Source organism: Hypomesus nipponensis, chromosome 17 (genome assembly GCF_054491055.1).
Source record: "Hypomesus nipponensis isolate SF chromosome 17, ASM5449105v1, whole genome shotgun sequence".
Taxonomy (NCBI): domain Eukaryota; kingdom Metazoa; phylum Chordata; class Actinopteri; order Osmeriformes; family Osmeridae; genus Hypomesus; species Hypomesus nipponensis.
This window is the reverse complement of record NC_140377.1, coordinates 15,123,704-15,151,018: the sequence shown is the minus strand read 5'-3', so window position 1 is coordinate 15,151,018 and position 27,315 is coordinate 15,123,704. Positions and strand designations below refer to the sequence as shown.

The 27,315-nt window shown below is 42.2% G+C and overlaps 1 protein-coding gene across 2 annotated transcripts in view; it reads left to right on the top strand.

Moving 5' to 3' along the window:
- LOC146253672 (C-Jun-amino-terminal kinase-interacting protein 4-like) overlaps positions 1-27,315 on the top strand; it is a 138,313-nt gene that overhangs the window by 41,443 nt on the left and 69,555 nt on the right. The window contains exons 6-16 of one of the 2 annotated variants that reach the window (XM_084678627.1): positions 1,265-1,354; positions 10,484-10,604; positions 11,329-11,422; positions 11,505-11,626; positions 15,199-15,256; positions 15,343-15,495; positions 15,603-15,654; positions 15,842-15,975; positions 16,890-16,946; positions 17,916-18,083; positions 18,480-18,609. In XM_084678627.1, coding sequence (XP_084534753.1) covers positions 1,265-1,354; positions 10,484-10,604; positions 11,329-11,422; positions 11,505-11,626; positions 15,199-15,256; positions 15,343-15,495; positions 15,603-15,654; positions 15,842-15,975; positions 16,890-16,946; positions 17,916-18,083; positions 18,480-18,609 — 1,179 coding nt within the window. Of the gene's footprint in view, positions 1-1,264; positions 1,355-10,483; positions 10,605-11,328; positions 11,423-11,504; positions 11,627-15,198; positions 15,257-15,342; positions 15,496-15,602; positions 15,655-15,841; positions 15,976-16,889; positions 16,947-17,915; positions 18,084-18,479; positions 18,610-27,315 lie in introns of those variants that run through there. The other variant, XM_084678626.1, reaches the window with a different exon arrangement.

Here is a 27,315-nt window from a genome sequence, read left to right as displayed (position 1 = left end):
TTTAGCAAGTCACAGTATCCCCTGAGAGTGTAACTGAAACGACACAGTAAATAATTCCTCTTTCAAGTAATAAGCCCCCGTTGAAGTGTTGAGCATTAAATAGCTGCACGGTCTGTAGAGATCTTGGGACACTGCCACTTTTTTTGTGTTTTGCTAATGCAGAATTCGGTCAAATAAAATCGGTAAAATAGACATAATGAGTGGCACATAACGTGAAGTATCATGGCATATTATTTTGTTTGATTTTTTACTCGTCCAGTTTGGCAAGTACATTTCTCTTCCAGACTTTCCCTACCAAAAACCCACTTGTCCTGGACAAGCTAATGTCGAGCCCTGCAGATGGCTAGACTCTTCATACAGATCAAAATCCATCATATCTTGGACACCCAAAATCAGTGAATCTCACAGCCAATTCAGCGCAATAGAAAATGCGCTTCAAAGAATTTCAAATAAAACTTGTGGAAAAAAGGTGGAAGACTTGTAAGTCTATGATATAAACTGTTAAAAGGATTTGATGATCACTAGTCTAGTGATTAAGTTATTCTGTGTTGTCATCATTCAGTTTTATTTATTTTTTTACAAAGCAGCTGATATTGCCAAAAGCGACAGCAAACAGTGTTTCTAGCTTAAATGGTGTGAAAGTAGTTAGGTGGCCAAAAAAGCGGGCGGAAGAGGAATAAGAAGAAGTATGCAAAATAACAGTAGTCTTTGCTTTCAGCAAACATACAAAAAATACAAATGAAGTCATTTAGCAAGGGGGATTTGACTTTGCTCTACCACTGAGCTGTACCCATCTGTTTTGTTTTCTGTTTATCCGCTGAGGTACAAGTAAACAGAGTAACAAGTAAACCTTTCATGACCCACGCCATGGTGGTGGCGGAGTGGGGAGAAAAGTGAGACTGACTACATAGGCCCAAATGGGGAGAGGGCTTTGAAAGTTTGGAATAAAAATTAGTTGAATGAAAATAGACAACCAAAAAGGGGGAGATTCCAATCTCTTCATGGGGCCTAAAAGCCTTAGCGGCAACCCGACCAGATAGTATCCTTCCTTGAGGTTATTACATCCTATTTTGGGTTCCTCTGTGTGGTCAAATGTGAATACTTTGGTATATTCTCTGGTTAGGTCGAGCATAGTTCAACCCTGAAGTCTTTATTTTCAGCTATCAGCAAATGCTAAGAAGCAAGAATGCACACACACAATCTATGGTGTGTTTGCACCTAATGCTTCCGCATACATGAGTTTCATTATAATTCTCTCCCCAAGCAGTTGGACATGGACGACGCCCCAAAGAGAAGGGAGGGTAAGAGTACGCAGGACTCTACTTGGGGGAGTTCCCTGGCAGACGACTGCAAGGTAGTTGGATCTGGGGAGCTGAAAACAACAGTAACTCGCTTGCACAAGCTGTGGGAACCCTGTTGTGTTGTCTGTGGGCTTCTAGTTGTTCACAGTATGCTGGTTTAATGTATTTTAAAAGCAGCATCTCTTTGTCCGCTACATTAGCTACTTGCAACCACGTTGTTTAGTTTCAAATAGTTGTACTTTGCACGAGTTGCTTACACACAAGGGTCATTTTGGTCTCCATTTTTTAAATGTAACAGTCGGTGGATGACGAGGGATTAGTTTTGCGGTCTCAGGGTTTCCCGCTGAAAATGTGTTAGTTAAGGTGGTAGGGAGGCGTTTGCTGTCAGGACAACTAAAAGAGCAAAATGTTCCATTTGTTAATAAAAACGTTTTAAACTTTAATACTTAACGACTGGGTGCGGCCATTTTTGAATCGTCATGTCTGTGACGTCACGAGAATGGTTAGGTACTGTGACTGCCGCCTGCTCGCAGTCATCAAGATTGACATTGATAGATTGTCAGGGAGATAAGAGGGAGAAATGGCTTTAAACGAACCAGCTAAAACAAGGTGCAAAGTAGGATCTTATTGGCTGGTTGTACAAACACATTTTACAAGACAGAAGGCATTCACTATCATGGCCTATGATATCATGGCACTATCAGATGTATACGTCATTTAAACATGGCGGCGCCCAGTTCTTTTTAAGTACATAATTTTCACACTAGAGATTTTGATTATTAATAGAATATGGCATACAGTTGTATGTTACATATTTTTCATGTCATTAAATGTATATACTATTATAATATCACTGTGTCTAATCGCAGTTCAGTTACACTTTAAGGCGACAGGCATGTGTTGCTTAGGCGGCCGCCTTAACTGAAGAGTGCTGGGGATAACCTTGTGTCTGTTTGGGATGACAGCGTGGTTGCATCCAGCTTTGATGTTTCATTTTGCAAAGACTGCATGGAACTTACATGCCATCGTAGCGTTGTAGCTATGTGATCATTTGAGCTGTCAGTTAGGTTTCCACAGTATTAGCACACATGCCGTAGCGTTCGTTGTCGTTTTAACAAGTGTTTTGCATTTAGTTGTGTTGTAGATCTGTTTATAATTGTCTTGTACCTTTTATAGTGTTGTAGTACAACCTCAATTCCCCAAAAGTTGGGACGCTGTGCAAAATGTAAATATGAACAGAATGCAATGATTTTCACATCTCAGAAACTCATCATTCACAATAAATCATTGAAAACATATCAAATGTTTAAACTTAGTAAAGTACAGTAATTTGGAATTTGATTGCTGCAACACATCTCAAAATAGTTGGGGGGGGGGGGCAATAAAAGCCTGGAGTGTTTATAATAAAAATGAACAGCTGGAGGAACATTTTCAACTAACTACGTTAATTGCAAACAGGTCAATAACATGATTGGGTATGTAAAAAGTATCTTGGAGAGGCAGAGTCTCTCAGAAGTAAAGGTGGGCAGAGGTTCACCAATCTGCAAAAAACTGAATCTACATATTGTGGAACAATTTCAGAATAATGTTCTTCAACGTAAAATTGTGAAGACTTTGAATATCTCATCATCTACAGTACATAATATAACTATAGCTGCAAGCAGCAATGGAGGGGCAAAGCAGTCTAGAGCAGGACATAGCTAGCCTCTATAGCCCTTGTGCAACAATTAAGTCATAACAACCTGTTGCACTCATGCAACACACCAAGTCACCAACATACCAATGATTTTTCTGGTATAACACCCCATCCCTCTGCTTTTCGTGGTAACGATGCAACCCAAGTTTGGTGACAATCGGACAAATGGTTGCTAAGATATGCTCTCACGTCTTGTTTGGCGGCTTTGCCACTGCCTTTGATCTGCTCTAACGAACAAACTGTTTTGAAAATGGAAAATCCGTCAGATACTTTTTGTGAAGATGGGTGTGAAGATCATCTGTGCCAAATTTGGTAAACATTGGACAACATTTGGGGCATGCAAAAGGTTTTTACCCTTTTCCATAAAATCCAAAATGGCGGACGCGTCAATTCGGTTGTTATGAAGTATTATCGATGGTCATGCTTGGAATCTCACAAGACATAAAGGGACAAAGAAATTACTTTATTAAGGTAAAGCCCTTCAAGCGGTTGTGATGATCAAATTTATTTTCAATAACTTTTGTGAGGCTTGGTCTGAAGATTGTGTGCAAAATCTGGGGATGATTTAACACAATTTGTGACCTGTGAAAAATATCTACGCTTTTTGATAAAACCGGAAATGGCGGAAAATCTATATAACTGGAAATTGCGCCATGGTGTGCGTTGAACTCGGCTTGTTCCAAGGAATCCCACGGTAACTAATTTCTGACAATCGGACTGCGGTTCAAAAGTTACATTTGTAAACATAACTCCAACTTTGACACGTTGGTGGCGCTAGAGTAGCAAAGTATGAGACATGAAACTTTATGAATTGGACCAGGGGCTTGTCCCCAATGAGTGTGCCAAACTTACAACCAAGCGCTTCTAGGGCCTGCCATAGACACCCAGTCCTAAGAATAGATATACAGCTGCAAGCAGCAATGGAGGGGCCAAGCAGTACAGAGTAGGACATGGCCTCCATAGCACTTGTGCAACAATTAAGTCATAACATTTTTCTGCTATAACACTACAGGCCTCCTATGCTCCTCGTGGGAACAATGGAACCCAAGTTTGGTGACATTCGGATAAATGGTTGCTTAGATACACTCTCGAATCTCGTTTGGCGGCTTCGCCGACGCTTTTGATCGGCTCTACCGAATTAACGGCATATGGTTAAAAAGTAACGTGTGTAAAAACACTTTCAACTTTGACCCATTGGTGGCGCTAAAGGGTTTGAAATGGAGCCGCTTCGCGGCTTGGCCACCAATAATAATAATAATAATAATACTAACAATAACAATAGGTGCCTCGCAGCTTTGCTGCTTTGCCCCTAATAATAATAATAAATATAGCTTCAAGCAGCAATGAACGGGCCAAGCAGCATTCCCAAGAACCAAAGCAAAACCTTTCATTAAAAACGTTCATGTCATTTTGAGACAAAATGCGCTGGCAAGATGTAGCAGCATTATATCTGAAAAGCACAATAAATCTGACTCTTCTTGAGTATAAATGTCCTGAGAATGAAACATTATCATTACCATTGTGATTATACTGCTAGACAGCTACTGTGGCATACCCAGCTTCACTAAACAGATAATCTGGTATCAAGACTTACTTGATGACTGTGGCTTGATTAGATCCCACGACCTTGTATTTCAAAGGAGCCCGTCTTATCCCATTGAGCTATTCTCATTGCTGGGCAATGTTCTGTTCGGTTACTATATAAAAAAAAGGAAGCTGTTTCTCCCATGGCGAGCTTTGTCAGATTTGACCCAAGTAGAAACAGCTGTAATTTAGTCATATTTTGATGTATCAAGATGATTGTGGGAAGAAGATGATTAGATGACATGCTTGTGTTGACATTTCCAAAGTTTCGTCTCCATATGGTAAACCGTTGCAGAGTCAAGGCCTCACGTCTGCTTTGGCGTGCTCTTTGTCAAAATCGTTTGCGCATTATTCGGGAACGGTTTGACTTATCGATAAAATTCGATTTTTTGACGGCATGGTCTGAAGATGATCTTTTACGATTTTCATGAAAATCGGAGCAACGGCCTAGGAGGAGTTTGAAAAGTTGGCATCACTTAAAATACAAATGACGGAAAAACCTTTGGGACGACAATGACGCCATAGGGTTCAGTCAAATCGTCTGCATCTACGGAATCCAATGAAACCTCACTTAAGAAAAACGGTCTCAAGGTTCAAAAGTTATGGGCGTAAACGCACCTCCAACTTTGACGCCTTGGTGGCGCTATAGTGCTTTAGGGATCGACATGAAACGATAATCAGGAGACGGTTCCAATTCAGTGTGCCAAATTTCAAAACTTTGCACCAATCGGTTCTATGGGCTTTCATAGACTCTTAGTCCTAAGTATAATAATAATAATAATAATAACTAGAGAGGGTACAATTTCTGGGGAAATTGTAGGGTGTGCTTGCTTGCTTCAGATGCAGGTGGGTCCGTTTTCCCTTCTAGTGATATTTTCAAGCATTTGTCCTACTCATATTGCATAATTCATTAAGAACACCCTTTGAAACAAGCTACTGTAACAACGCTGTCACTGGCAGTATTTCAGATGGAATTACGACTCAAATAGTACCGTCTGCTAACTGAAAATAAGCCTCCGAAAACGTAAATAAGTTCGATATTAATTTAGGGGACATGGCTAATTCAAAAGCAGTTTGCTAGAGGCAAGCTAGCTGCCAGTGCTATCCACTCTCCACTGATTGTTTGAAAGCGCAGGAAATTAGAACGTTTCTTTTGTAAGGGATAATTAAGCAATAAGCCCCAAAAGGCCGTGGTTTGCGCTGATTTTAGAACAGGTAAGGGGAGTTGTTAGGCACGACGCGAAGCAGAGTTTTCTCCAGTTTTGTTTCGCCATGAAGGGGCTTATTTCCCCAATAATGACCGGCGTTCTATACATTATCCCACTTATTACACGGCCAGTGGTGTAACTATAGGGAGTTCAGGGAGTGCAGCTGCACTGGGGCCCGTGGCGAAAGGGGGCCCGTCCTCGATCTCAAGTGAGAACTCTACCTGAAGAACTGACCGGGCCCCTCGCTCCGCGTAAATCAGAGAAAGGTTAACATATGATCCAGTCCGATCAATTCGCAAACATTTCTCAATTATGGTTATTCTCATCTGCCAGCAAACAAACAATAGTCAGTCTTAACAACAGCAAATAATTCATTTGGCCTCATTTGCCTTTTGCTGAATGAAACAAATCTAGTTTTTATTAAGTAATATTGTCTGGGTAATATGTTGTCAATTATTCTATAGCCCACCCACACATTCTGATCGTTTGCCATCCTGTTGTGTTGCATTGGGTGTTGTGTAATTGCGTTAAGTAGGCTACCCCATCATGCCCTTCTTTCAAAAACACAAAAGTGGCTGCAGAAAGTGGCACAAACGCAAAGAGCAGGATTAAAGGGTGGCAAAGCTGGCAAAATTATCTTCATTTGGATTTGTGGTGAGGTGTTCAAGAGGACACTACGTCTGACCCCCAGCCCAACAGCAATGAGTGAAACTCGGCCACCAGGGTAGGCTAACGTTTACTGTCTGGTATAGCCTATTGAAAGCATTTAGACATGGCTATTAAACATAATTAAATGCACGTATAGGCATAAGGCAGCAGCCAGGTTAGATATTGAAAACAATGTGCAGGATGTTGTTGGAAAATAGCTAAAGCTAGATAGGCTAAACGTTAAGCTAGCATATACAAAAATAAAATCAAACATTCACCAATCAATTCACAATGTGTATTGTAATAAGCAGTGTTGGGAAAGTTCACTTTCTACATGAACGAGTTCAGTTCATAGTTCATCATTCAAAATGTTGAACTAAGTTCAAAGCTCCAAATAATGAACTAGGTTAGTTCAGTTCTTTTTTTCAATATGTGGCTGCCGTCTGCAATACCGCTCTCTGCCTCTACGCAATTCGGCGTTTTCACACTTGCCATGCATAGACAGTAGAAGAAAGAAAGAAAGCACACGCAGCAATTGACAGGTTGTGTAACCCTGGACACAAGACTGTTAACGGTGTGTTTTTAGCCTGGAAGTTTCTAGAAATCTGGCACCTTATTAAACAAAATTAAAAAGAGTGAACGTGCCATTCACAGACACCAGAATGAGTGCGTCCACTGCACAGTATCGTTCATCAGGCAGTAGCCTAATACAGTAGGCTATGTTCAGTTCACGTTCACCAAAATTATGAGCGAGTTCATGAACGTGTTCAGACGCAACACTGATAATAAATAAATGTTCATGCGCCTCTCTAAGATCAACACTCAATAATTTCGCCTGACGATAGGTCGGTTAAGGGGCCCGTTGGTGAGATCTGAACTCGGGCCCGCCAAGTCATTGTTACGCCGCTGTACATGGCTACTTGCCAACAAAAATAACTTAACACAGTGTGTCTTTTTACAATTTATTTGTTACCAGTCGTAGTGTTGATCAGCAGAGACATAGTTCGCCAAAGACGTTGAACTTCATAGACGTTGAACATTCTTTAGGCTTCATATCAGCTGACGTCGCTAAGCAACGGAGTACGCTGGGGTTGAAAAGTTACCGGACTACTTGCGGAGTGCTACGAAAGACATGAATCAGAAGCAAAAAGGCCACTTTCCTTGACAGTGGTCTGTTATTCATAGCAACGGTCTGTTATCAGAAGATATCAGACCGCAGAACTTTGAGAAGCCCCATTCAAGTGAATGGAGCTTTCTACAGCGTTAAGAACAGCCGTGTAATAAGACATAATAAAGTTTAGCTATAGCTGTGGCATTGAAGACAGTACTGTAGCCTACTACACTGCCAGTGTAGCGAGCCGAGTCTGTGAAACTGTGGCTAACGTCAAAACAAGACGCAGTCTCACTCAAATTCCAAGTTTTACACAAATAACAAACTATGCTGACCCGCTGGCTGTCTTAGCAATTGCCATATCTTTAAAACACTGCTGTCCATTTAGATGTAGAATTGACCCTGGTACGAAATTAAGAAAATACTTACCAGATGCAGATCGACAGTTGACTGAGTGACAACACTGTTGACAACACTGTTGTTCCTGCCGCAATTGTCAATGGAGGCTGACAGGCTCTCACGTAGAAAACAAATCAACGTTTTTTACAGCAATCTACATTAAAATCTCAACATCTGGCTGTTTTCAAAATAGTCATATCATCATAACATTTCCCTCTTTCAGTTTTTTCGTGTAAAATTGAACTATAAAATTAGCTAGCTACCAAAAATAGTACTATGACGCTTTCTAGCATGGCTGCCGCCTAAAAGACGAGGCAGTCTCACGGGCGACCTGCACTCGCTCAAATTTCAAAGACTGTCACGACCTAAATAAAAAATGCGAGATTGCAGTTCCACTCAAAATCGCTTTCTCTACAAAGCCAAATGGTTGTGATTTTTTGTGGGTGGTATTTTTCACTCGTAATCCAAGCTCTAATTTGCGAGCTAGAAAGTCTATATCACGTTGTGTCCATGCGTCGTTGCTGACGTGTGTTGACGTGGTGACGTAGCTAGCACAGATTACCCTTCGTCGACTAAAGGCACTTTGTCCCCACAAAAACGTTGTAACCTCCTAAACTGACCAAAGGAACGTAAATCCAAATACAAGCAACTCAATGGAGACCAAGACAAACATTTTGACTCAGGCATTGTGTATGTAGTCCAAATATTGACAAAGTTTTAGGGGGGCAAAAAGAAATGATAATAATAATAATAATATATATGTGAGATAACAATGGTTTGTGCTCGCCAAAGGCAAGCACACCCCAATAATAATAAAACTAACAAAAACAAGCAGCTTCGCCACAGCAGCTTCGCTGCTGCTTGGCCCCTAATAATATTAAAACGAACAAAAACAATAGGTGCCACAGCAGCTTCACTGCTGCTTTGCCCCTAATAATAAAACTAACAAAACAATAGGTGCTACAGCAGCTTCGCTGCTGCTTGGCCCCAATTATTCTGAGAAACTGGAGAAATGTATGTGTAAGGGACAAGGGAGAAAATAAATTCTGCATGCCTGTGATCTTCAGGCACTGCATAACAAACAGACATGATTCTGGCATGGAAATCATTGCATGGGCTCAGAAACACCTCAAGAACTCATTGTCTGTGAACACAGTTTGCCTTGCCATCCACAAATGCAGATTAAAGTTATATCATGCAAAGAAGAAGCTATATGTGAACATGATTCAGAAACACTGCCATCTTCTCTGGTCTAAAGCTCAAAGCTCAAAATGGACTGAGGCAAAGTGTGAAAACTGTTCTGTGGTCAAGTGAATTGAAATGTGAAATTTTTGGAAACTATGGACGCTGCATCCTCTGGCCTACAGAGGAGAGCTTCCGGCTTGTTATCAGCGCTAAGTTCAAAAGCCTGCATATCTGATGGTATGGTGCATTAGTGCTTTTAGAATGGGCAATTTGCACATGTGGAAGGCACCATCAATGCTGAAAGGTATATACACGTTTTAGAGCAACATTTGCTTTGCATCTAGGCAACATCTTTTTAGGGAAGGCCTTGCATCTGTTACAACTGCATGGCTTTGTAATAGAAGAGTCCAAGTGCTGAATTGGCCTGCCTGCAGTTAAAAAGATTTGATGGATCATGAAACAAAAAATAAGACCAAGAAGACTCAGGACCGTTGAGCATCAAGAATCCTGTATCAGACACAAAAGGGACACAACTCCAGCAACTGGTCTCCTCAGTACCCAGACATATAGACTGTTGTTAAAAGAAGAGGGAATGCTACACAGTGGTAAACATGGCCTTGTCCCAACTTTGAGACGTGTTGCTGCAATCAAATTCTAAATTACTGTATTTTTTCCTTAAAATTGTACATTTCATCAGTTTAAACATTTTGTTGATTTGTTTTCTATGTTATATAGTGGGTTAACATATGGGTTGATAAGATTTGCAAATCATTGTATCCTGTTTTTTTATTTTACACAACATCCCACCTTTTTGGGAATTGGGGTTGTACATTAAACCTGTAACTGTGTGCGTGGTGTTTTCTGAATGTTCTGTGTGGTTTAGGTGTTGTGATGTTATTGTGAGTGAATAGCGCTACCTGCTATTGGGGTTGTGTGTGAAGTCCCTATGAACTTGCGTGTCGTGTGTGTTAACTGTCATCTCTTTCTGTCCTCTCTCAGTCTGTCATGTCCCCCTGTTGTTGTCATGCAGCCTGTTTGTGTCGTGGCCTGTCCCTCATGTAGACATTTCTGAGTCAGAGTAGCTATTTCCCCATTTCTTATATCTAATTGGTCGAGATAACAACATATCTTGTCTGTGCCAGTAGTTTCAGTAATGTAGATTTCTTACCATCTAGTCACTGTAGTGCACCTGTTGTACCCAAGTGGGTTTGTTTTGTGTAGCCGACTATCCTTGTCCTTCTTGTGTCACGGCCATGGTCCCTTCAAGGCCAAGGTCAGAGCTGGTGTCAACACCTTTGAACTCTGACCTGTTCCTGGACCTTCCAGTGACTCCCATCGATTTTTGTTGCAGGACGAGCTGTCAAACTTCGGCAGCTCTAGGTCATCCTTGGGTGCTGCTGCTGCGAGGGACCAGGGGGGCAGTAAGAGCATGGAGGTGCAGGCCGCACCAGGGACTAGGTCCATCTCTGTGGGTAGGTGGACCCTTCCACACAGATGCCGGTTTTCCAAACACGTTCAAAAGGCTCGATTTCCTGATCCTTGTTCACAACTAGTTTATTTTTGTTGCATACGATGAGGAGCATCAACCTTAGTGGCTTTAAGGTGTCTCAAGGAGACTTTTGATTCCCTTCACTTTGGTTGTGTTGAGTTCTTGCATCTTGGACTCAATTTTAAGCCTTGTGTTTTCTTCGGGTCATTGTGACCCTTCAGTCATTGTGACCCCCCACTTGTTGCGACAACTTTACCTCATACAAAAAAAAGGCTTGATTTCCTGATCCTTGTTCACAACTAGTTTATTTTTGTTGCATACGATGAGGAGCATCAACCTTAGTGGCTTTAAGGTGTCTCAAGGAGACTTTTGATTCCCTTCACTTTGGTTGTGTTGAGTTCCTGCATCTTGGACTCAATTTTAAGCCTTGTGTTTTCTTCAGGTCATTGTGACCCTTCAGTCATTGTGACCCCCCACTTGTTGCGACAACTTTACCTCATACAAAAATAAAGTGAAGCATTTTCTTTTAACTGTTGGGCTGTCTCACACCCCCCACAGCGCGAAAGTGAAAAGAAAATGCTTTTTATTTGTTTTCGTATTGGGTAAAGTTGTCGCAGCACAACGATGGGTCATTGTGACCCGAAGGCAGCACAAGGGTTAAATAATCTCTTAGGTGTCTTTCCGGTATGTTCTGATGTCTTCTATAGGTTTGCCAGAGGATGAAGAAAGCTCTGAGGTCCAGGACATCATTGAGTCCACTCCTGAGCTGGACATGGACCTCAGTGGATACAAGACCTCCAGGTACTCCCAAGAACGTCACAATGACTACAGTCTATCCTTCTGCTTTGATGGCTGCTGAAGCATAAATCCCTCCCTCTTTCAGCACGCCGACAAAAGGCATTGAGAACATGGCATTTGACCGCAACACAGACTCTCTGTTTGAGGAACTGTCGTCTGCAGGCACGGGCATCATAGGGGACGTGGATGAGGGGGCTGACCTGCTGGGTAAGAGGGCCACACTAAACAGGGGGAACCGAGCACATCACCTTCAGGATGTAGCACATACAGAAAATGTTGTTTCATTTAAAACATGCTGTCTTCCAAGAAATTATGTCAAGCCTGGATGGAACCTTCTTCCCTTTCTTGTGTGTACTACATGAATTAGATTCTCAAGTGAATTACTAGCACTTTACAGCATGGCCCACAGAAGCAAACAATAAACTGTAGTCTATTAAACTACGTTCAGCCCATCTCCAGATAATGTTCCATGTAAACCAAAGCTTCAAAGGCTGCAGCAATGCCAACCATAATGTTTACCTCTGCATTTAGGTACCGTATTTTTCGGAAATAAAGCTGCGGCTTGTAACCTGATTTTAGAGTTTTCTTGTGGTTGTACGGCTTAAATTTCGAAGCGGCTTATAGTCCGGTTTTAGAACAAAAAGTGGCTTCATCCCAAGATCTCTACAGACCGTGCAGCTAATGTAATGCTCAACACTTGAACGGGGGTTTATTACTTGAAAGAGGAATTATTTCTACTGTGTCAGTTACACTATCAGGGCTTGGAAATAGAGTGACTTGCTAAAGTAGGCCATAACATTTCATAATAATTTCAGTAAATCAAACAGTCCCACTGAAATGTTCTACACAGCTAGCAAACTAGCGCTAGCTTCGCTAACGACATTGGCTAATTCAACTTAAGTAGTGTAACCGAGCTCTTTGTAGGTTCGTTGTAGATATAATTTGACATGGTCTTGTGTACAATAAGACACGGACGCGGTCTTCACAACTTGTATTTTCCCACTGCTCTTCTTGACATTGCCATTTGAACAGCCCTCACTGACTTCACATAATGTTTACCAGCATCATGCCTACGGCAACTCCCGAGGGAATAAAAACCCTTGTCCGTTGAACATAGAAAAGGTCTGCCACAGTATATCCTCAGAATTTGCAAGCTAGCTAAACTTGTACTGTATCTAAAATAATTTTTTAGACATAACAATGGATTTTGCCAGAGGCATAAGCTTGTTACCACGGGCCCCAGTGCACGTCATTAGGCCCTATATATATATATATGAATATATTAGGACTTGTGTGTTTCCTACCCAACTAACTAGCGTGTATTCCCAGCTAACAAAATGACGTCCCCTGAACGTCCCTGAAAGTTATCAAGACGTCACAAGGGAACGTCCCCATGACGTTTTTTTGTAGGGTTCCCTAAAGGTCCCGGGGACGTCCATGTAACATTTAAGGGACGTTCAGGGGACGTTTGTCTGCGACGCAATGGGGATGTTCTGATGCCGACGTTCTGATAACTTTCGCATACCAAATGCAGAATCAATTTCTCAACCTTAATTTATAGTCACATTTATGCATATAGTGGATATTTATTGTATACAAAGTACAAAATGCATATTACCTAGTAAAATGTAGCCTATAGTGCAAAACTAAACTGAATGTGTTTACTTAAACTCAACAATGTAATTTTACTTCTTTATAAATAAATAAAAACTTTAAGTATAACAGGCTGCTGATAAGTATTGTGTATTGTAACTTATGTGTAGTACTAGTACCAACCATTTCCGTTTTGAGTTAATGTAATGTGTTTTTGAGTTAATGTTATGTCATTTCCCATTTGAGGGAGCGTACCTTTGTATTGGGGGAAAGTAAGCACGTCATCCTATTCGGGGGGAGTGTTTTCATTTGGGGGATGCTTTCATGTTAGTGGGTGTCATTTGCACTTTAGGGCCACCGTAAGTTTGGCCTACTTAAACTATTATATTGGTTAAGTAGAGAGGTCAAGAGAAACTTATCAGGACCATGGATTGCGCTTTGACACCTTAATGCAGCCGGTCAATGTGTTGCAGTGCACACAGATCGTACGCAGATCGTAAAAACACTATGAAACAGGTTCTCGGCGGCGACCTGACTCGGAAATGATAACAACCTGTTGATAAAAAGCATGGCGGCACATCAGATACTCCAAATTCTCCTGAAAAAGTCCACAGCAGTAGTTAGCTAGTTAATTGCTTTGCTATCATCAGGTGAAAAGTCTGACTCCGAAGTGCGCCGTCACTTTGACATAAGCTGCATTACTTAGCTCTGAGCCGCTTGACGGGATTGAGTGGCATGTGGAAAGTGCGCTCTCTATTTCTCGCGCATTCAGATAAAAGCGTATTAATAGGGTATAAAAATAGGGTATAAATAGCAAGTGAATATCACATAGCAAGTGAATATCACGTTTATCTCAGTATATTTCCAAAACAGATAATTCAACCGAAGGTGAGCCTGCTGCTCTCCTCCCAACTTGCAGCTGGAGGGCTTGCTCTCGACGGGCCCTCAAACCGCATGGGCCCCAGTGCGACTGCACTGCCTGCACTTACGCATCTGGATTTTGCCACTAAATGAGTGACTTGAGCAAAGTTCAGCTCAACGCCAGCGCTACTGTATTGTTGGTACCATTTAAAGTGCGGCCTGTACTCCAGTGCGGCCTGTACTCCGATTTACAAACACAAAAATCCCATTATGGTGGGGTTAGTTTAGTTTGTGGCTTATAGAAAATGCGGTTTATTTTCCGAAAAATACGGTAATCCAATAGATAGCATTATTTGAAGTGTAGTTCATAGGAACGCTGAACTGTACTGTTAGCTACCTGCCATGCTAACCCACTTCTCTCTCTCCTGTGTCCCATTCTTTTATCCCTAATCCCAGTGGAGTATTCTGGTGTGTATGACCTCAAACCTCTCCTTAGATTGATTTCCTCTCCCCCCTCCTTTTAAGCCCTCTACCCTCTGCCCCCTATAACTGTTCCATGTGGACAGTCTCACAGTCAAGTTGCTTGGTGTGTTTGACCCCCTCAGCTCTTGAGCCATACAGCCTTCCATTGGGTGAAAGTCTAATGGAGTGTTTAAAAACAAACACAAAAAACTGTTGGAGGGGTTAAATGTTTTTCACCCTCCAAGATGTCATCTTCATGTAGTTGCTGTGTTTACTTAATGAATTTGCATATGTTTTACTCACATAAAACAAAGCTTTTTAACTTAACGCTTTTTTATTTTCTTTTGTTGCTTCTCTAGCCTTCCTTAATGTATGTAAACTCCTCCTCCCCCATTGGTCTTAGAGCCAGTAGAGTGTGGCTCCTTCTTTGGGTCTGTCATTCCTCTGTCTCACACTCTCTCCACCTCTCCTTTTCTCTCCTCTTGCCTGACTGGGATTGCATGGTTTTCTCAGACCTAAGTTTGCTTGGTAAGACCTCACCCGCTCTGTCCATCCTTCTCTCGTCAGTCATGTAACAAGTTGGATATTTTTGCACGTTTGTGTGTAGTTTTTGTTTTGTGAACTGGAAGGCAATTGTCTCAATTAGATATAGTGTATTTTTGACCTAAAAGCATCACCTGTGTGAATAATGGTTAGACGCACTGTTCATACTTTTACATTTATTGTAGACAAAATTATTTTTGAATAGATAGTGTCATCCTGTATCAAGTCAAGTCGATTTGATTTCAGCTCCAGTGAACAGGGTATTATTTTTTAGAATGTAAAAAAATGTTTTACTCCTTCACCCTAACCCTTGTTCACAGGTATGGGCCGGGAAGTGGAGAATCTCATCCAGGAAAACACACAACTGATGGAGACTAAGTAAGACACGCAGACGCACACATACACCCCAGTTCAGTTTCTTTACGTATTATATTGTATTAGTTCTCACTCCCTACTTACTACAGGAATGCTCTGAACGTAGTGAAGAACGACCTGATAGCTCGCGTGGATGAGTTAGCCTGTGAGAAGGAAGTGTTGCAGGGCGAGCTGGACGCCCTGTCACAGGCCAAGGTCAAGCTGGAGGAGAAGAACAAAGACCTGGAGGAGGAGCTCAAGAAGTCAGTCAGCTAGACCTTCAGTAAAAAAATCAGTCTAGCATTGATTGTTGATCCTCAAGTTAAATTGTGTGGACTAATTTTTGGTGGCACCGTTTTCGTGTTTCTAGAGTGCGGCTGGAGGTGGAGGAGTTGAAACACAGAACAAAGGATGAAGAAGAGGTGAGTATCTTAGTCTATTTTTTTTTTCTTGTCTGCAGGGTTTCATGTGTGATTTTTTGGGGTGACAGGTACATTCTTAAATAATTCAATCTTTCTGTTTCACACTTCTGTCAGAGTTAGGTATCAAACTAAAAGGCTGTGTTGCTGCCAGAATCTGAGTTTGGATCTCGTTTGTTCCGCATGGCAGCAGAGTGATGTTCCCACGGCCCAGAGGAAGCGCTTTACCAGAGTGGAGATGGCCAGGGTGCTGATGGAGAGGAACCAGTACAAGGAGAGGCTCATGGAGCTGCAGGAGGCAGTACGCTGGACAGAGATGATAAGGTGAGGAGGAGATGGTGGAGGAGGTGGACAGGAGCAGGAAGAGGACATTTTCTTATTGGACCGTTAACAATAACACTAAAAATAAACATTTATCGGACAATATGGCCGCCGATATATCGTGCATCCCAAGTCCTATGTTCATGGTCAGAGATATGTTGAGGAGTAGAAGAAGGAATATAAAAAAGCTTTTGCTTTTTGTATTTTCTTTTTTTCCTCAACCCAGGTATCATGCTAAGGAACTCTAAACATACATATAAGTTACAAGGTGGACAAACCAAGTGTACCACCAATTGTACTGGAGCAGCATTGTCAGGTAACGCTTTAGATCCAGGCGCTTGTTAGTCAATAGGCCCTGAAAAGATGCTTATTAACATAAATGTATTGAGACTATATAAGTGTTAATAATTTCAATAAGTATTAGGGTTAGTGTTGTCGTAAGATAATTTCAATGAGTATTAGGGTAAGTGTTGTAGTAAGATAAGTTAAGCGTTAGCAGTGGCCCTCATAAGATGTTTATTAACATGAGTATGTTAATAACATTTATTAACTTAACAAGGCCATTTTACCTATTAACTAATGCTTATTACAAGCACCTGGATCTAAAGGGTTACCTTAAAAGCAGTCATGACTGAAACCAACCCAGCAATATTGGACAGAATACAGATATGGAATTAAAATCCCTGAGCTAGCCAAGTCTCCTGAAACAATACAGTTTATTAGACAATTACATCAGCAGTATTTTCATTCACAGATACAAGAGTTGGCTCTTCATCAAAAAGCTGTGCTCGAAAGAAGTAGGGCACCTCTGAGGCACGAGGCAGAAAGCTGCCTCTGTGATTTGACTGATGTCAGCCTCAGATTTTGACTTTGGTCTCCAAATGAACGTTGATGTTATGTCTTGATTCTCTCTCCAGGGCCTCGAGAGAGAACCCAGCTCTGACCGAGAAGAAGAAATCCAGCATCTGGCAGTTGTAAGCAATCCTACATTCACATCACCTCTTTTTAACAATGCAAAGAAAGATCATGTTTGAATCATGTATAGCTGTTTTTCTGTGCAACTCTTTCTCTTTGATGTTCACATTCAGTTTGTAAGGGAGGCATTGATGTCAACCCCAGCGAATGATAAAAATCTGCTGTACAACCATAATCCAAGTGGCTCAAATATTTGTCCTTTCTTTTTGGGTATGCTGTTGAATATGCAGCATTAGGTAAATGTTACACAGACCCATAGCCACCCCTGTTTTCCCCCCAGTGTTATGGCTAAAAGTTCAACATAGACTAGTCCTGTCCGTGTCCTTTACCCCTGTCCTTCATGCATCCCTTTCACAAATCAATACATTTATGATCCCCGCTCTGGGCCATCTGTGTCTCCTCCCTGCCCTGTTGCCTTTGATGTTTGTCCTGCCAGTCTACTCCAGTATTGTTTTAGAGGGTTTTCAGGGCTAAATACACTCATTGGAGACAGGTCACAGCTACAGTTAACGGACAGAGTTTTTCCACCTCTGTACTCTTCTGGACTACCTGGTTCAAGAGCAGGTTCCTTTTTAGGTATTTTAGTACCATGCCTGTGAATGCTCAAGTTGAAGTTATAAGAAGTGTCTCTTTTCAGTTCTGCAGATTTATGTTTTATAGTAATTGTGAACTTTGGTAAATGTCATGTTATTTTTACTGTTGGCATACTAACTGCATGACTCTTTACCATGAAGGTGAATGGGTTTTAGTGGTCCATATATGTACATAGGGATATAGAGGGTACTGTGGTGGGTGGGGCTTTGCTCTGTCAATCAATATTCCCACAACTCCCAGCATGCTTCCCACTTCTGTGCTGTGCCTGTAATGGAGGTGGTGGGTGATGATTGTTGACCCTTGGTTTCCCTCTCCCCTCTTCCTGCATCCCTATTGGTGTATTCTCCCTAACCCCTCCCACCCCCCCCTTGTAGCTTCAGTCGCCTCTTCAGCCCCTCATCCTCCAACAGCACGGCGGGGAAGAAGGCAGAGCCTCAGGCCAACGTGAAGTACAACGCTCCAGGCGGTATCGTGAAGAGGAGCAGCACCTTTTCCCAGTTCCCCACCGAGAAGTCCAAGACCTTTGACTTCCTCAATGAGGAGTGAGTAACTGCTTCTGTTCAAGGAATATTGGCTGCACCCCCTTCCTCCACATGCTCAGTATCTCACATGACTTGTTATTATTTAGATTTAATACTTTTACCTTTATTGTAGACTAAAGTATTTTTTGAATAGATAATGTCATCCTGTATAAAGCCAAGTCCATTTGATTTCAGCTCCAGTGAACAAATTATTATTTTTTAGAAAGTAAAAAAAATTATCTTGTTATTATTGCGATCGCAGACTCAGCTTTTTCCCATTATTATTGAAAGTTATTGGAAAATTGTTTTCAAAAGATATTTAGATGAAGTGGGAAAATCTTTTTATTTGGGTTAATTCTTCTTTAAAAGGATTCTCCTCCATATGATCTCCTTGGTTTGTTTTTGTCCTCCAACCAGGATGGACCCCTGCAGCTCTCCCTCTCGCAAGGAGCAGAAGAGGGCCCAGTACCGGCAGGTCAGAGCCCACATGCAGAAGGAGGATGGCCGGGTCCAGGCCCACGGCTGGAGTCTGCCCAGCAAGTACAAGGTGAGAGGGATGAAGCGAGAGTATGGAGGAGACGGATGGGGAGATGGATGGCAGTGTTTCCTCACAAAGTGCTAACCCTAACTCTATATTTCGGAGCAGGTTAGTGTAATAGTCTAATAGCCAATTAATAGTTAACGTAACAACTTATTGTAAATGGTCAGTAGCCTAGCCTATCGATTAAGGGGCCACTCGGAAGCATGTACACTGTCTGCTTCATTTGATCTTGATAGGCTAAGCATTCTGTAGCTAATAATAACAATATAACCACTATTTATTAATTAAAACTACTTCAGCATAATAATGCACCTAAAATACAAACGTGAGCAAGGGCAGCAATTAATCGCATTAATGTCATAGTTAACTTGCGATTAATCACAATTAATCGCACATTTTTATCTATTCTAAATATCCCTTGATTTCTTTTTGTCCCATTCTTTTTTCAAATTGTAATGCTCTTATCAACATGAAAAAGTGGTTCAGATTGCTTCGTGCAAATATATTTTTTATTGAAAACAACATCGCAATCGCCTGGCTTTGACGAGGGGGCGGAGTATTCGCATGAATCGCATCAGCTGTGTGCTTGGCCATCAAGTGGTATTTCATACTCGACGTGCTGCAATGATAGCTCAGTTTACAACGACAAAACACACATATCACTTTGGTCTTGTCAATGGAACCATTTGGCAACTGTTTAAAAGTAAACTTTCCATTCAGAATCTAATTGGCATCCATTTCGTCCCGCACTCTCCATTCACTCAAAACGTAACATTAGCCTACTACCAGAGAATGTCTAATATCCGTAAACAGGCTCTGCTACTACTCTTTAGCTGGCTCGCAAGCCAAACAAGTGTGTGTGGCATGCCTGTTGTTTTGTTTCCGGTCTAGTTAGATCCGGTGTGGTGTTGTAGTTTTTCTAACGTCGGTAGTTGTTGCAATAGCATGTGAAAAAAACTACAAAGTTTAATAGGCCAAAAAGAGCGTTAATTGCGCGATGAAAAAAATCACGCCGTTAATTTGGGTTTGCGTCAACGCCGTTTATAAGCCTTAAACTGACAGCACTAGCAGCAATCGCTATCAAATCGACATGTGCAATTTCGCTAGCAGGGGAAACAACTGGCCTACAAACAACAAAAATCACCAGTTAACAAAATTTAAATTAGCAAGAACTATAGACTAATACAATAACAGGCTTAAATTAACTGACAACATAAGTTATACGACTTAGCTCTACAGTTCTCAAGGACGTACACACACAATCTCAACTGCGCTGTGAAGTGCAGTTGAGATTCAGGAAAGAGAGATGGGGATGGGGAGGAGAGGGGATGGGGAGGAGAGGGGATGGGGAGGAGAGAGGTGGGGTGGAGAGATGTGGGAGGAGAGGTATGGGGGAGGAGGGGTAATGGAGAGGGATGGGGGTCAGAGATGGGGAGGAGAGAGATGTGGGAGGAGAGGTATGGAGAAGAGAGGAATGGGCGAGGAGGGCTAACTGGGAAGTATGCAGAGAAGAGAGATGGGAGGAGAGGGATGGAGGAGAGAGGGATGGGGAGGAGGGCTAATTCAGAAGGATGGGGAGAAGAGAGATAAGGAGGAAAGAGATGTGGGAAGAGAGGTATGGAGGAGAGAGGAATGGGGGAGGAGGGTGTCGTGGGCCGAAAACTGTATGAAATACCCCATTTTGGTCTATATGGTAACATTAGACGGAAAACGACCAATTGAACAATTTTATCTTAAAATATAGCTGCAAGCAGCAATGAGGTGTCCAAGCCGGTAAAGCAGGTCAAATGAAGCTGAAATTATCTCTTTAACGTGAGCATATTTGTGATATTAGCAGATTCATCTGGGATAAAAGTACATCAGTCATGACCTATCACAGAGCTGACAACAGATAATCCAGTGCCATATGGTTCTGTAGCACTACCGGCCTCATGGCCTTCATCTCAGAAGCAACCGCAGTTAAGGCGTTGGCTGTCTCATTACCAATAGACTCCAACCCTAGTGCTAAGCTCCTAATATCTGTAAAGGCAGTAATAACACCATACACAGGGAAAATGGCAGCTGAAAACATGACAAGTGACTGAGTTACTATTGAATCCACGTAATGTGATCCCAGATTCTTAGCATCTGCTTTAATAATACTTCTTTTGTGGCGGTGCCACCAATGTTTGGGCAAGGGGTGCAGGGGCAACCCATCTAAAGGTCTGAGGGCTCCTACAATAAACCCAAGGTAACCCGTTCCTGACCAGTCGGCCGGCAGGAAATAATAAGCCCTCTTACTACATCCCCACATGGTGCCCTTGTTAGCTGCATGAGGAAGCCAACATGGTGATGTCCTTATACAGTATTTACAGGTCCATCTGCAACAGGCTGTTAGCATACACAGTGTGGTTAAATGTATTTTTTAACTAACTTCCCATAATTATTTGAACATTCAATCAACCATATACTACATCTTCTGTAGTATGCTAAAGGTGTATGAATAGCATAGTCAGCAACATCAGGAATTAATGTCACCCGTCCAAATGGTATACAAGACAGGTAACATTGAACTCAGATACAATTGAACTTTCAAATCATCCAGTAGAGGGTGAGCATACATAGAAACCGTATCCTAACATGTATTACTCCCCAACACACTCACTGTACCACTGTGCCATACACATAACCATGCAGATGGGGCATATTCAAGAGATGACTGATTCGTTCCAAAGAACAGTCACATTTGTTACATCCAACCTTACACAAAACCACTTCTTAACCTTACACATATCAGCCATTGACAGAGGCACAGATATCCCTGGATAACCTCCAGGGTGCTTGGGACTCTAACCACAAACTCTGCAAGGTCTGTCCCCTCTAATGCTGGTCCAATCTTTTTTTTCCCATCCACGGTAAAGGTGTTGTTGTACAGATTGTTCTTCATGTGTGCTTTATGATGAATCTCAATGTTCACATCAGTATAATTGGGTGCGTGCAATAGTGACTCTCGGTGTGGATCATGTATGCGATGTCTGTGGACTCGTGCGTCCAGTATCAGTAAATGTCTGTCAGGTGTGTGCGTCAGTATGTCTGGATCTCATCTTGCATCGTAGCTCAGGCAGCGGCCTCGGTTTCCTTGAAACAACCGAGGGCCTCTGCCTCAGTATCCTCTCGTCCCCTTTCTGGGTGCTGTCATCTGCTTCATGTAGAGGCCTGAGGAAGACTGAAAGTGTCTTCCCCTCTCCAGACTCCTCTCTCTGGTTTCCCGTTTGGGTGCTGTCATCTGCTTCATGAATCACACATGGGGGAGAGAGGCATGGTAGCAACAGCAGCCCCTCTTTGGCTTTCTCCACATGTGACTCACCTTTCGACGTCTTCAACACCTCCGGGTGGGTGCTCTTTGGGACCTCCTTCTCAGCACCCCTGGATTGGAGAGCTGAATGGCGGGGTCCTGGTTCTGGCTCAAATTGGTCCGCTGGACTGGAACCTGCTCCTGGATCAGCTGCTGCAAACGGGTCTCCACCCCTCTTGGTGTACCCCGGGAAGAGTAACCCAGTGGGGATGAGACAAATGAAGTGAAGTTGGAGCAGGCACCATTTGGAGGTGCACCTGCTCCTCCACCGGTCCCTGGCTCTCCGTTGGAACCATCCACCGTGTTGTTCGGTGGAGGGGCTGTTTTGCAGTGTGTCGCATGGCTCCATGTTGGACGACCCTCCACTTTCACAGCTGTCACCAAGAGAAACAGCTATGGACTGCTCCATCTCGGTGAGAGGCAGTCTTCCGTTTGTGCACTTTCACGTACACATAGTCTCCCGGTTGATAGGGATGACATGGCTCCCCAGGCAGGGCAGCTTTCACCTGTGAATGCACAACCTTGGCTGCTCTAGTTAGGGCGTAACAAAAGTTTAACATTGTATCATCCATTTGGTGGATATCCATCTGTGTCAATGATAGTGGGAGAGACAGGCAATCTCATTGGTCTCCCTACAACTATCTTGTGTGGGGAAAGTACATTTCTCCTCTAGGGAGTGGACCTCATGGCCATAAGAGCTAGTGGAAGTGCATCAGGCCACTTCAGGCCAGTCTCTTCACATATCTTGGCTAGTTTGTTTTTCAAAGTTCCATGTTACCTTTTCACTGCTGTGGAAATGCTGGTTGATCTGGAGCGCTTTTCAAAGTTCCTGAATAATTTGACCCGTGAAATGTGAACCTCTATCACTGGACAGTTTTGTGAGGATCCCATATCTACAGATCACATCTCTAATAATAAAATCTTGGCTACCGTGGTAGCATCAACTTTCCGACATGGGTAGGCTTCTACCCATTTAGAGAACATGACAACGATTACAAGTACACACTCAAAATTACAACACTTGTTCATCTGAATAAAATCAATTTGTAAATTAATAAAAGGACCACTTGGTGGTGGGTGGGCTGGGTCTCTTCTCTTTGGTCCCTTTCCAGGATTATGCTGCTGGTAAATATGACACTGAGCACAATGTTGCTCAGCCTTTGTGGAAAAACCAGGTGCAAAACTAATCTGTATTTACTATTGAGACCATACCCCCCTTGCTCATATGGGCACATCCGTGTGCCATGCGAGCCAACCAAAGGAACAATGCACGTGGACATTTTTTTTTTCACACAGCCAACAGATAACCAACCATCCCTCTCAGTGTTATCAGCAGTGACTTGAAGGTCCACCACAACATGAAGAGAGGGAATGCGCGTTTCTGGTTGCTGAGACACAAAAAAACAAATACAGACCTGGGACATATCAGTGGGCTGCAGCCTTTGCTGCAACATCAGCTCTAGCATTTCCTCTTGAAACATCTTTTCTGTATTGTTAGTATGAGCCTCACACTTAACAATAGTTGGCTTTCTCGGTAATAGTATTAAATGATCAAATCATCTTTCCATTCTTAATTGCTCCACCTGAGGAGTTAATGAAACCTCTTTCTGGCCATATGGCACCAAAATTGTGAGTAACTCCAAATCCATACCTCGAGTCAGTGTGAATATTTACAACCTTGCCTTCTGACAAACAACATGCCCTTGTCAAAGCAAAACTCTGCCTGCTGTGCAGACAGTTTACCAGATTTGAATGTCTCACTGTTCGTGCAGACCGCTTATCTGGAGTTTAGAGAGCCATCCCATGCTCAGGACGAAGATCCATCTACATACAACACAAGTTCAGCATTATCCATAAGTTTTTCACAACATACCAGGTCTGGGTGTTAGCACTTTATCGACAACCATCTCACAGTCATGTGGTTCACCATCATCAGGGGTGGGCTACAATGAAGCTGGGTTCAATGTGGGGCATCTATGGAATGTAATGTTACTTTGAGTCAACAATTACAGTTCATACTTTGTAGCTCTAGTGGCTGACAGGTGTTGAGTTTTGGTGCGTAACAGAAAAGCACTTACTGCATGAGGAACCATCACTGCCAAGGGCGACCCCAGCACTATATCTGAAGTTGCTTCCACACATGTTGCCGCAGCACAGACTGCTCGTAAGCACGGGGGGAAACCTGTTGCCACAGTATCTAAAGAAGAAACTCACATAGGCGATAGGCCTCTTAAGATGACCATGCTGCTGGGTCAGTACACCCTGGTGTAGTCTGGCAGACCAAGAGCTGGCACCTGGACCAAGGCCTGCTTCAAAGATAAAAATGATTTATCAGCTTCAATTTTCCACAACAAATGAGTATCAGTCTCCTTCCTTAAATCAAGGAGGTCTAGCCAACACAGCATAATCAAGGATCTACTAACGACAATACCCGGCTGAACCTAGAAAAGACTTGAGTTGTTTTGGTGTTCTAGGCTTTGGTATCCATCGAATGGCCTCCACTCTATCAGGCGTCAATAGACGCTCTGTACCTTTGAGTGTATGGCCCAGATACTTGACCTCCTAAGACCATAACTGCAGTTTTTCCTCTGAGGCCTTGTGGCCCTTCTCAACTAGTGCCTGTAGCACAGCAATAGTGTCCTGTTGGCAGGAGGCAAGATTCTTAAAACATATCAAAAAGGTCATCAATATACTGCACCAGAGTAGAGCCGGCTGCTAAGGTGACATCCTGGAGCTCCTCTCGTAATGCCTGACTAAACAATGTAGGTGATTCAGTGTACTCCTACGGTACAACTGAAATGTAAAGTAGAGTGCAAACTAGGGATGGGCGATATGGCCTTAAAATCTATATTGCGATATACATTGCAGCCTCTTGCGATAACGATATATATCACGATATATAAATTACAATAGAACCATTTCAGAACAGGTTACATAGACCCCAGTGTTTCCCCACACATAGACTAATTTGTGGCGGTGCGCCACACAGAATCAACACCGTCCGCCAGAAATTGCGTTTCGTTATTATTTTTGTAATAAGCAGTATTATCAGCGTATTAGTTCAGCTGCATTTCCTTACCCTGCTCTCCCTCTGTCTCTCTGTCACTGACGCGTCTCTCACATACACACGCACACAGTCATAACTTCAGCACACGCCAACAACGACGCTATGCAATGTCAGCGAGCCTTCAGCATTAGTAGGCTACCGTAGCTACAAGTCTAGGAAAGTAGAGGTTACTTTACGCTAGGTACCTACGAACATGTCTTTATCTGCTAAACGATGGGTTCCCCATCGTTCTTTTGGTGAGCTGTCTCACGAGCCATACTTACCCGGCGTCATGTAGCCGACCAAATACTTATTTAGCACTAGCGTTGCTACCTGCATATATGCAGAAATTGTTTACAATATTTTGAAGATTCAACCAGTACTGCTCAAGCAGAAAGACAGGGAGAGAAAGAGATAGATTTGTTAGGCTTTTAAGAAAGAGTAGGAGAGGACATACTGTAATACATATACAAAAAAAAAAGCTTATGTGTTACGTTCTGTGTAACGACCCTCCCCAGTAGTTTGCTGCTGCTCGTCGGATGGCTTAAATACGAATCAAGTCCAAATAATGGATGTTGCACCGGTCTTTTTCACCAGCTTTCGCTTTCAGCCATAGCTACTCAAGATGATTAATACGATGATGCGTTGCAGCTCATCTCTCTAAATTTAGCGGGGAAAATTGCGTCCTACATGCATTATCACGATAGTGCAATACAATTTAAATCTCTATCGTAGGCCAATTTTCTATCGTTTATATTACATATTGTTTATATCGCCCATTCCTAGTGCAAACAGTTACTGGCTTTCTTCTGCAATGGGAACAAAGAAGAAAAGCAACCAATAGTCATTCACAGAGCTAGAAAGTAACAGGGTTACTTGCTAAGTATCGTAAGAGTTAGGTATAACAGGATGTATAACACAGGCATTACCAGCTTATAAAACCATAATAAACTTCCAGGTATTTTATTAGCCTCAAAGCATCAAATTGACCTTAAGTCTACCTATGACTCCTTGTTTCAACAAAGCATCAATAACTGGGACAATACCTTTCCCTACTTCTCTATTACTAGCATACTGAGGTACGGTTCTCAAGAGTCGTACTACAAACAATGATAACAACTGGGGTAGCATTCTTAATGCGCCCAATATGATTAGTGTGTGTGAACCACAGGAGCTCAGGCCCAGCTTCTAGCAAGGCCACATATGTTGTCGCTAAAATCTTTGCATTCCACTGCTGGGGGATGTGTGTGGGATTGCTAGGCCAAGTGTTCTTTATCCTAAGGAATAGACAAGAAAATCAGCAGTGCATACAATTTCGGTTCAGTTTGCACAACAAATTCCTTTCCAACAGATTTATTCGACACCCCATAGTTGAACTCTAACCTCAAGGATTTCAACCAATTTTTTTCTTTACTTTAGAGGACTCTAACCTCAGGGACTCTAACCCTATTTTTAGAGGACTCTAACCTCAGGGACTCTAATCCTATTTTTTAGAGGACTCTAACCTCAGGGACTCTAACCCTATTTTTTAGAGGACTCTAACCTCAGGGACTCTAACGCTATTTTTTAAAGGACTCTAACCCTATTTTTTTTAAGGGGCGATTGACTGCAAAACCGATTTTACCTTGTCATAGTTGAATAACGGCAGTTCGTGGGTAAAATGAACATACAGTGAATATCAAAGTCCATTGACACATCTTTCCTATACAAATCTCAAAAAGAAAAAATTGGGCTGTAAAACTCAACCAAAACTCTACCTAAACTAAACCTAATATTATCTTCCTCCTGTTGAGGCCTAGCAGACTCTGGTCTGCTAAGACCAGGCTACCAACTGAACGTCACGATAAAAGGTTCTTAAATTGTTTACGTTACCAGCATCGCAGAGGGACAGCAGGCGCACCAAGAATAAAGCAGTCCATGAATGGGGTTTTGGAAAAGGATCCCCTTACCATTTTGTTTTGTGCACCACAATCTACTCTTATTAATAGCAAGCTTACATGAGAACATACTAACTAGTATCCAATGACTAGTTCTCTTGATTAGTGAATAATGTAAGCACACAGGAAATCTAAATTTCTTCCACACACCCTTCAGCGCCTTCAAATCTTCAGCTATTAAAACCGTTCAACTATCAAAGAAATTCAGCAGTTTCAGGCTATGACTGCTATGACTTTTCAGCTTTCTACCTCTTAAGTTTGAATTAATATAACTCAATATTCATAATATTTTTTACATGGTTTTCCAATTGATTTTTTTTTAAATCCTCTTAAACTTCTTCAACTTTCAAATCCTTCTTCTTCCTCAATATTTTAGCTACAGCCACCATTTAAAC